The sequence below is a fragment of the Juglans microcarpa x Juglans regia genome, chromosome 5S, assembly GCF_004785595.1.
Source record: "Juglans microcarpa x Juglans regia isolate MS1-56 chromosome 5S, Jm3101_v1.0, whole genome shotgun sequence".
NCBI classification, from domain to species: domain Eukaryota; kingdom Viridiplantae; phylum Streptophyta; class Magnoliopsida; order Fagales; family Juglandaceae; genus Juglans; species Juglans microcarpa x Juglans regia.
The window spans coordinates 1,935,273-1,946,697 of NC_054603.1; the positions used below are offsets into that span (position 1 = coordinate 1,935,273).

Sequence of the window (11,425 nt, forward strand, 5' to 3'; positions counted from 1 at the left end):
GTTTTCGGTTTTAAGCAGCAAGTTACATTAGCCTATTTGCATCCAACATGTGTTGGAAATACATGTGGCTGGGCAGCAACTATGACCTGTTGTTATACGTGGGCAACAACATTTTATGATAATTTATATAAATTTTGCTGAAAGTATAGATTATTGGATTGTGAACAATAGTGGTAGTGTTGAAATGATAGTAGTAGTAGTAGTATCACAATTTGTTGCTCAACTAGAAATGTTTCTTGGGGATAGTTGTGAAAACAAAAATGAAAATAATTGTTGGAGTTTGTTGGGAAGTGTTGGAGATTAATAGATTATGAAAAAAAAAAAAGTATTTAAACAAATAAAAAATTGTATTAAAAAAATAATAATATTTTATTATTATAGAGAATGAGATAGCTAATACAATATGGAGTTCAAGTTTTGAATAATTATTCAAAAGCTAAAAAATCACATATTAGCTAAATTTTAACTTTGGAATAGCTAATCTAATGCTTAGTGCTCTTAGGTAACTTTTTATTTAAAATAGTTAATAATTAATTAAAGTGTCTCAAATCAGTGGATATAACAGGGAAAGTCCCATTAGGAAGTGGAAGGGGCAGAGCAGTGACTAGTTAGAAAGAAGAATCGCAGGTCCATACATTGTGTAGAATATTGAATTAATCTTTTGGTATTTGATGATGACGTAAGAGTGCTCCTAATGGACACGAGGTGAATACCTAATGGTGCGTTTGGTTACCAAACTCACCTCAACTCATCTCAACTCATCATTACAACTTTTTCAAATCCCAATACAAAATATAATAAACAATTCAATTTTTTCAAATTTTAAAATAATAATAATATTAAAAAATAATATTCTAACAATATTTTATCATCACAACTCAACTCAACTCAACTCACTTTAACATCCACACACACCTAATTCTTTGTCTGATACGATCAATTTTTTTTTTTTTTAAATAAATATTCATCCAACCGAACCCACCTCTCCTCTCTCCTCTCTCCTCTCTCAACTTCAGTTTGTTTCCCGCGCATATTAAAGCACTCTTATTAGATTAGTCAAAGTTAAAAGATATTTTTAATAAATATAAAAAAAATTTAACTTTTGACTATTCCATTTACATAAATCTTTATATTGGAATAGCTATTTTTTTATTATATAACAATAAAATAATATAAGATAAATTTGATTTTAGTTATTCACATACAGTCTCCACATTAGATTATACATTTATTCATTATATAGTAATAAATAACTAATAATTTTAAAAATATTTAATTTTTTTAATTATTAATTTATTTAATTTTATCTATTTTACTATTCTACCTATTATATATTAATTAATGATCATATTCTTATTAAGTTAATATATCACTAACTCAAATTAATATATCAATTGTGATAAAATATGTGATAGAAAGAAAGGGAGAGAGAAATAATTAATAAAATATGTATTTGATGTATGTACAATAACCTTCAAATTTGAAAAAACTTTTGAAAGTTATTGTAGATATTTGGAATTTAGCTAATCCATTGTGAATATATTTTGTTCTCTAATAACTAAATACTCAATGAATTTAACTTTTAGCTAATCCAATAAGAGTGCTATTAGAAATTTCACCTTTCTCTTTTCTTTCCCAACGCATTCGGTTTCCTACGATCACCCCCCAAGATTTCCCCACCATCAGCTATTCCGGCAGTATCCTCCTCCATCATCGCTGTTTCTACTCCGACTAAACCAGTATCACCTTTGTCACCAGGGTCCCTTCCGAACCCTTACTCGACCCTCATTTTAGGCAACGAGTCCGATTGAACATCACCACCCACGACGGTTTGGTCTGGTCTTCGTGATGCCACTGCACCACTCTCTCCTCTCTTTTTTTTCTGATCCTGCCTGTTCACTTTCTCTACCAATTGGATCAGGTATGCGATGTTTAAAAATGAGTTTTGTCATTTGTAACTTGAAAGTTTACTTATAACTATCATATTTCTTTATCAAAGTTGTTCGAGAAAATTGTTGATAGCATCTAATTTTGCTAGAAAATTCCATTGTGATTAGTGCAAGAAACAACCACGCTGTAATGTTTACATGTTGTAGCATTCAATGCATGTTGTTTGTCGTTCATATTTATTGTCGGGTCATCGCCTCTTTTAATATAATGTCGTGTGATAGTTTGGCTTTAGGCAATTGTCCTTTAACCTCTTTAGAGTATTCACATTGGCTTAGGCAAATGTCAGTTCAACCCTTAATTGAGCTATTGTGACTATAAGTTGGACTACATTAATTGGATTAGGCATCATAAAACCATCCAACTCTTGAGCTGCAGTAACACATGAAATCAACAAATATAACTTTTGTTGTAGCAAGGCCATTTAATTTCTTATTATTATTTCGTCCAACTGAATTAGATTATGCTTAATTTCTTACCCGTGGAGACGATAAGGAATTAATCTTATGTACAAGACAAATAAGTTCTTTACATTTATTTGTTACTGAACCTATAATATGTGATGTTGTGCGTACGTAACTATGAGAAAGCTAAAGACCCTAGGCATCTAAGAGACAACGAAGGACGAGAATCCCCTCAACTAGAGGGAAAAGCAACCAAGTCTCTTAGAGCATTAGCATTGACTTAGCCAAATGTCTTTGTAATCTAAAATTCGGCTAATAATACCTTAAAATTGTCTGTATTGAAAGAGGCAAATGGTTTGCATTTGCCTTAAATGCTACATTTAATCTCCAAATATGAATGATTATTAGAAATTAATTTATGTTATTTTCTCTCTCATCTCTTTCCTTCACACTCACACTTTCTTCTCTGTTCTCTTGATAGGTATTATGTATTTTGATGTGTAGATTATTAGAAATTATGAAAAGTAAAATAAAAAATTGGGTAAAAAAAACATAAAATATATACATTAATGTGTTAATAGTTTTTTTTAAAGTAATCATATTTTATTATTATAGCTAGTGATATGGCTAATTCAATATGTGATATAAATTATTATGGATAGCTAAAAGACAAAATGTGATATTTTATTCAAAATTTTCCAAAAAATTTAGCTACACCAATGCTAATACTCTTATACAAGCATATACTCAAATGAGAAATTCCTGTTGCAGTTGGGGACTGAAGCGCACGCCCAATGTGGCAAAAACAAACCGTTTCATTTAGGTTCTACACGACGTCATCCTGTTTTGAGCTTGAAGAGCTGAAACCCTTCCTTCCCCATTTCCCCTTCCTCGTGGCTCCCCTCTCCTCCTCAGACTGATTTTAAATTTGAACTAGTTTTACTCATCAAACAATTTGTAGTAGCATCAGACGTCAAATATAGAAAAAGAAAAACAAGTTTAAAGAGAAGTAGACACTTACAAAAATAGATACACTCATGCAATTTTGTTTTCTTTGATGGATGACACACTCACACAACTTAAATGGAAATATAGAAAAGCAAGGCTCATGTATCTGCTGCTGTCTTTTATATAATCAGATCTAAAATTCAAATAAAAATTATAAAAAGATGGAAATGGTTAATTATAGGCGAGGAATATTGCTAGACCATATTGGAAGATTGGATCCATAAATTCTGGGTTCATGCTATTTCTCCTTTGGTTTAGGAACTTTTTGGGCACAAGAGTATTTGCAGTCATCACAGTATTTAATATCATTCAGCCATCACAGGAGATGATATCAAGTGGCAGGCAGAGGTCTCTTATTGGGAGAGGCAGGCAACGTCTTGGTGGAGGAGATGGGTTGACGTTACCAGTTGATAATGGTGGAGGAGTTGAGCACGACGCCGATGGTGGAGGAGATGAGTACGACGCCGGAAGTCAAATGTGAAAAAATTCTGGAAGGCGCGGGGCTGGGCAGCGGCAAAACGATTCATGTTTTGAATTGGGAATTGATTTTGGTCATTTTGGTCACTTGGCCTAGCTGATATGGACAAAAGACAAACAGTAGTGTATGCGAGGACTCCCTTTATGGACTGTACGTTTGGGTAGTGAGAATACTTAAGAAGTGTTGAGAATGTTTATGAATAGTAATAAAAAAAGTAATAATAGAATATAGAATAATAGTAAAAAGTAGGTAAAAAGTAATAATAAAATAAAGAATAGTAGTGAGAGTGTTTGAGAGTACTTGAGGTACTATTGGATGTCATAGACAAAACGTGTCCATTTCGTCAATTGTTATTAAGTAAAAAAAAAACCTGTTTCATGCCTAAGTATTATATATATATATATATATTAGTATAAAGCGGGGCAGGGCGGGGGTCACCCCTATCCCGCCCCTGCCCCTGTCTTGGGTGCGAGAACGGGCTGGGGCCACCTGTCCCCACCCCTATCCTAGTGGACGGGGTAATCTGCCCCGTCACATCGGGGTGGGGCGGGGTCCTGCTGCCCACCCCTATTGATTTCAACGCAATGTATGAGTTACATGACCCATCCACATTATGTTGCGATGTCAAAAGTTGGGCTTGTAGTTGAAACATGTGTGACAGAACACCATCATAAATATTATGCCAGAAGTTTTGTTCACAGTATTTACTTCTCTCCAAAATTAAAATGTTAATTAGATCATTAAGTATTGGTAACATGATGGTATGCTAGAAGCTTTAATTGTTAAATCGGTCATCAGAAAGCCTGCAAGTTCTAAATGCAAGTGTAGGATGCTTCTCATTAAATTGATTGATAGGGAAATCAAAATAATTTGTCCGTTTGGATTCAGAAATAAGTTGAGATGGTTTTGGATAGTTGAATAAAATATTGTTAAAATATTTTTTTTAATATTATTATCGTTTTAAGATTTGAAAAAATTAAATTGTTTATTATATTTTGTATAGGAATTTGAAAAACTTATAATGATAAGATATATGAGTTTTCAATTCAAACCGGAGCTGAATCATATATTTAAATCTAATAAACCGATCTCCATGAATATCTCTCGTGGTTAGTCTTTCCAGGAAGGATCGCCTTTCTATATCTTAATTCTTAAAGCACTACCATTAGCCTCTCGTGGTTGCATGCCTCTCACGTTAACAAGCTGGTTCCTGTTGCTTGTGTGATGAAATGGGGCTCTACTTACAAAGATCATTTGATCTTCAACCATTCAACAAAAAGTGAGATTAGGTCAGAACATGTTTGTGATGCAAATGAGAATAACGCCAGAAATCACAAGAGACAGCACCAACCGCTTACGTGATATTTAAAAAAAAAAAAAAAATCACATGATGAAAGAAGTGCAATTTCTAAATTAATAATTGGGTCTTTTATATCAAGTTGAAATAAAATTTTCTAACCCCACGGTCCAAGATCCAACACCTCATGTGTGTAAACAATTTTTTGGAGTCACTACTCCTAGTGAAAAACGAGCAATTTAACCAATTCTATATAAGGAAACTTTTGAGGGTGCGGTGTACAAAACTAGAGTTTACTTTGTAGGAATGAGTCTGAAGAGCCCTATCTTAGAGTGATTTTTCGACATAAAAAAAATAATAAGTAAATAAAATAAAATTTTCTGCGTGAAAATCTCACCAGACACTTTATAGATAGTGGTCAATAGTTTTTTTTTTTTTTTTTCCTCTTTATGTGCATCATTCTTTGCCTTTCATATTAAAACAAGTACCCATAGTACATTAGAAAAGAGCGTCTAGGATATCCTTAGGTAGGTTCTTTATGTAAAGATTGAAGCGCAACATATCCTCCTCTAACACAATTTGACTATCAACCATATCACTACTGCATGTCAGAACCCACAAGTCTCCTGAATTTATTCTCTTTAAACTTCCTCGGCAAAATGGGCAAGATTCTGACCTTGTGTTCCTATAAAACACAGAAAAGAGAAGAAAAGGTACCAACTGTTAATTGGAAATGAGAGGATAAAAGTTATACGACATTGAAATGTAGTATCAGATAAAAGGACCTCGGTTTCAGCGGGTGGATGAGGCTATTTGAGGCGGAGACCTCACGGGGATTGGGCCTATGGAGGGCAACGACCTCTGTTTCGGCAGGTGGCGACATGGAACAAAAAACAGACCACTTGTGGTGTCTCACGGGGAAGGGACTTTATAGCTCGTTTGAAGAGTGAGATGAAATGAAAATTCTATAAATAATAGTAAGATAATTTGTGAATAGCAGTGAGATAGTTTAATATTTTTTGGATTTTAGGAAATAAGAAAGAAAAAGTTGAATAAAAATTATTGTAAAGTTAAAATATTGTTAGAATATAGTTTTATAATATTATTTTTGTTTAAAAATTTGAAAAAATTGAATTATTTTTTATTTTTTATTTGAAAGTTTGAAAAAGTTATAATGATTAGTTTAAAAATGCTTATATTTAAATTACGTTTGGGAAGTAGATGAGATGAATGAGATGAGAATTTTGAGATGAGATTTATTTCCAAACAAGTCGGGACATCACGATTGATTTGGGGCATGAAAAATCTTGGGGGTGAAACAGTGTGTTTAGAATTTTTTAGTAATGAAATGTTGTACCGGTTGTTTAAAATGCAGTCCTCTCACGCTCACATTTCCATTTATCCCGCTCAAAACTCCTTTTTGCAGTATAAGAAAAAGAAAAGACTCAACACGTCAGCTCATACAAAGAGTACGTAAAAGTGACTGTATATAGAATTTTTCTTATGTTATAGGCTCTATGTTGTAATGTTGTGATGCTTTCGTGATGAAAATCAGTGAAATTTTGTGCCTATGACATTTGGTGTATTTTTTGTTTCCTGAGATGTGGCTCTCGTTGGTTCTATGCCTCAGTTGATTTGAAGTACTTTTCACGTTGAACTGAAATAACCACCTGAGCAAAGAAAAAACATAACATCATTATAGCCTCTTTTAAAGATTTTTCAAGAAAAAAGAAAATTTAACAATAAAATTCCAGAAAATAATTAGTTGGTAATTGGAAAACTAACTACAATGTTCTCTGCTTCTTCAAGCCCAAATAAAGTTAAGAAAGACTTTGCAAGATTCAAATAAAAAACCATAACCGAGCAAAGAAAATCACCGAAAATTTTATCTAATTCATCTAAAAAACTTATCTTAAAAGGCAAAGAAAAACACATGAGCAAAGAAAATAAACATGTGAACTTCCTTAAATATTTTGCCTCTAAAAAATTATAAAACAGAGAAAAAAAACCTTCAGGAGAAGATTCACCAGCAAAGAGCGGTGGATCGGTCGTGGCTTTGGCGGTCCTAGATGGTGCCAGACATGAAGAGGCCGCTGGCAGAGGAAGAATGCGGGGGGAGGAAGAACGCGCGGGGGGATGGGGGGGATTAGAAAATGGATATTTTTCATTTTCTCTCTATCTAAACGTACATTTAGCTATAATTTAAAAAAAAAAGAAAAAAAAGAAAAAAGCACCACATCAGAATTCGTGTGCCGTATGTGTGGAAATAGGCAAATGTATAGACTAACTCTTTAACAAAATATCTCATTTTATCTCATCGAAACTGCGTATCCCAACTAGACCTATTTTTAACATTAAGAATATTGAAAAAACAGACAGGTTTGAAATTTAAGTTTTGCCTTTTCGGTTTGAAATATCAATTACTAAACACTAGTTAGAGATACATGATGAATCCCATCAATATGGATCTTTAAAATTTCTTGCTGATTGAATTTGAATAAAAAAAAAGGGAAGCTGCAACTTGAATTATTAAATCAAGAGTCGAGAAGAACAGAAACAAAAGGTGACAAACTTGAGTCTGAAACTTATAGAGAGAGAAGATTTTGATGGATTTTTGCACTCAACTCCTAAAATAATGCATGCCCAACCCACAGAGAGGAAATTAACTTAAAAAAAAGTAATCGACAGGCCAACAACTAAGAGAAAGAGGGGGTAAATTATTATTACTACCAATTATTTTTCAGAAGCAACGCATCAAAGTGTTCATGGATCAAGAAGCTGCATGGGATGATAAATCAACTACTAAATGATGGCATGCATGCAACGAGAAGTAGGAGAGGGCCAATGAATGATGAATAGAGTTTGTAAAGGATAAAATCAATTTTTATTTAATAAAATTAATGTTATTGGGTCGTGAAGAAGAGGATGATCAAAGTGCACTTTGATGGCGTTCACGGAAGATAAAATTTGTGAGAATTATTTCTTGATCACGGTATATATGAAGACAAGAGTGAGTGCACGTAAAGGCTGACATTCGTCATCGACACCGACAATGGGGGATGTTCATTAAATTCTCTGTTTTTTTAATTGGCGGGGGATATTGCTCATTGTCAAAAGGTAATTTGCAAGGAAATTTCGTAGCTCGATGGGACTCGAGAAGACGATGACTGCACAAGTCACGTTGGTCTTCATTCAACGTCACAACAGAATGGAAGAAAAATTGTGTAAATCAAAGGTTCCTTATTGAAGCGTCCGAGTCACGTTTAAAATATATATATATATATATATATTAAACAATTAGCCCTGTATCCGCATCTCTTCTTATTTAAGTGCCCGGAGTTGTAACTTGTACACATAACAATTAGCCCTTGTCAATCATACGCCTGTATTCATGGCACCCTGAATTTCTCGATTAATATATTTCTCAGAAAAAATTAATCTTAAACAAAGTAATCATGATCTAGAAGTAGTACTAAAAAATTAATCTTAAACAACTTAATTATAAGTACTCGCCTGTTAGCTAGGTAGCGCTTTAGAAAAAAATTACGCAAATTTCACACATCACAATTTTTTTAATTTTGATTATTTTTTCTTTTATAAAATATTTAATATATGAATAATAAATAGAAGAATTGAATTAGTTTAAAAAATAAATATAAAATATATATATATTAAATAATTTAAAATTTTAAAAAAATACAATGTGTAGAAATTGAAAAGTTGTGTAACATTACTCGGTCGGGATGGTTTAAAATTATAAATCACGAGGCACTAGTCAGCGGACTAATGTAGCCAGCCAATTAAGATACATATATTATTCATGGTCTTTTCGGAAACTTTTCAATAATCCGACCCCCACAAACGACTAGTCTTAAGGAAGAAAGCAATCGGAACAACCTTTCATTAATTCTTAATATCCACCATTTAATTGTGATATCCCCAACGACTGGAAAATAAATTTCTTACCCTAGGTTGTGCTTGTGATGATCTGTCGTTGATCTCTTGATCAACCATTTATGAAAAATTCTATTTTTTATTTATTTAAAACATATAGTTAATAATTAATTAAAGTCTCTCTCTCAAATTAACCAGTCGCTATACATTGAATAGTGAAGTCATGACGAAGTAAACGTTGGTATTTGATGATGACGTACGAGTGCTGCCAATGGTAACGAGGTGAATGTAAAAAAAAAAGCTAAAGTCTCCGAGAGGGACCCGATATTTATTTATTTAATGATTAAAATATAATGTAATTTTTTTAAAATGTTTAAGAATATAAAATATATATATAAATTATTTAACTTTATCGGGACCCATCCAGGACCTACAGCACGACTCCGAGGTGAATACCCGTAGAAAACGCAAAAGCATGCAGACAAAGTGTATACTGTTGAATACCCGTAGAAAACGCAAAGCATGCAGACAGTGTTACCTGTTGGTCGTTCGATAGGTCAAGGCTTCAAGGCTTTCGAAGAGAAAGAGACCTATAAATGGGAGTAGTATCTCAAACAGCTGAGAGTACCTCAAAACAAGAAGAAATTTGTTAGTATCTCCCCTAGCAATTACCAGTCTACCTTCTTCAATTTTTAAGCACCCCTGTGCATCTCTCTCTCCCTAAAAGACGTAGAAGACGTGAGGCTTTACGTCCAATACTCAATATATACTCATCATCTTAGCTGAAAAACCAAGACAATTATGAAGGTATATATATATTGCAGGTTGCTAGCTAGGAGTACGTACGTGCTGCATGTGAGCAGAAAATTCAGACCGAAGATATATATAGTTTTTGCTAATATAAAGTTGCATTGGTTTTTGCAGCAAACGGTGTTGATCGGGGTGTCCATGGATGGCCGGCACAACTACAAGTGCCTTTTTTGCTGCAGGCTGGATGGACAGAAAGTCCGGACCAAAGCCTTGAAGATTGCAGTTAGCGTTAAAGGTACGTAACGGATCAAATAAAACATTTAATTTGGGTCGACACTCGACAGTACTATATATATGTATAAACCACCGCTGTTAATATAGCATTTTATTAATACTGAAAATTACATAAAATATTTCTTTCCATTTCTGTTTTTGATGGGTGGCCATGATATATATGTGATGTTCAGGGGTGGAATCAGCATCTTTAAAAGGGGATGAAAAGGACCAAATAGAAGTAAAAGGGGATATGATTGATACAGTGGAACTTACATCGTTACTCAGGAAGAAAGTGGGACCTGCACACATAATTACTGTGCAGGTAGAGAGGAAAGAAGAAGGGAAGAAAGAAGATAAGAAAGAAGAGAAGAAAGAAGATAAGAAAGAAGAGAAGAAGGGGCCCGAGTGCATTGCGTGGCTTTATGGTGGTGGCGGTGGCGGCGTTCCTTACTGCTACTCCTATCCAATCTATGAGGTCAGGGATTGCCATGAGAGCTACAACCCTTGCTCCATCATGTAACGTCGGTTCGTTTATCAGTAGATCTAGACAGCAGTTGAGTAATTTCAACATGAGTTTTTGTTTCTCTCTTTTCAACTGCTTTCCCAGGGTGAGCATGCAGATCTGGAATTGAATCATCGCTTGTTATCAATAAAAATCGTTGGTAATTTGTTGAGTTTCTGACCTCTTAGCTATTATCATTTTTTGAATCTTTATTTTGATGATTTATGATATGAAGATGATGAAACTGATGAAAGAACAACATATATAGGTTGTGTCTGATAATTCTGCTCGTGGGTGATTAACTTCAATGTACTGCGAGAGCACAAACAAATTAATGCTCTGCTCGAAGGAATTAATTGAAGTCTGGCGTACGATCATTAATAATAAAATTGTCAAACTGTAAAAAAACTCACGATCCAACTCGACAAAAAGCTAGTTTGAAATGGTTTATAATACCACTACAACATATATGGGTTTTTCCCACGAATTCTTTTTTTAAAATACATTATCGTGGCAAATAGTAGGTTGATGACACGAAAACTGCTCACGGATAAAAAGACAAGCCTTTTGCCACAAGATAACGTTGGCAAGTAAAACTTTGTGAGAAAAAAATCTTTTTTCACGAAATAAACACTTTTTACGGCGACTAAAATCGTAGCAAATAAACTTACCAAAAATATCTCGCTTTCGTGGGTTATTAGTTCTTGCCACAAGGTTATCAATTTTTTGCGGCGATATTTTCTCGTCACAAATAGTCTTTACCAGATTTAAATTGCTCTCGTGGGTAATGAGTTTTTGCAACGAGATTATTATTTTTTTCGGCGACTATTTCTCGCCACAAATAGACCAACCTTTTTAGTTCTTCTTCC

At 33.7% G+C, this 11,425-nt stretch overlaps 1 protein-coding gene across 1 annotated transcript; it reads left to right on the forward strand.

Annotated features, from left to right (window-relative positions):
- The first annotated feature begins 9,829 nt into the window (after nucleotides 1-9,829).
- Nucleotides 9,830-10,697, forward strand: LOC121267931 (heavy metal-associated isoprenylated plant protein 16-like). The gene is made up of 3 exons (XM_041172031.1): nucleotides 9,830-9,835; nucleotides 9,953-10,073; nucleotides 10,246-10,697. The coding sequence occupies exons 1-3, from the start codon at nucleotides 9,830-9,832 to the stop codon at nucleotides 10,572-10,574; spliced, it is 456 nt and encodes a 151-aa protein (XP_041027965.1). The 3' UTR covers nucleotides 10,575-10,697.
- Nucleotides 10,698-11,425: the final 728 nt, after the last annotated feature.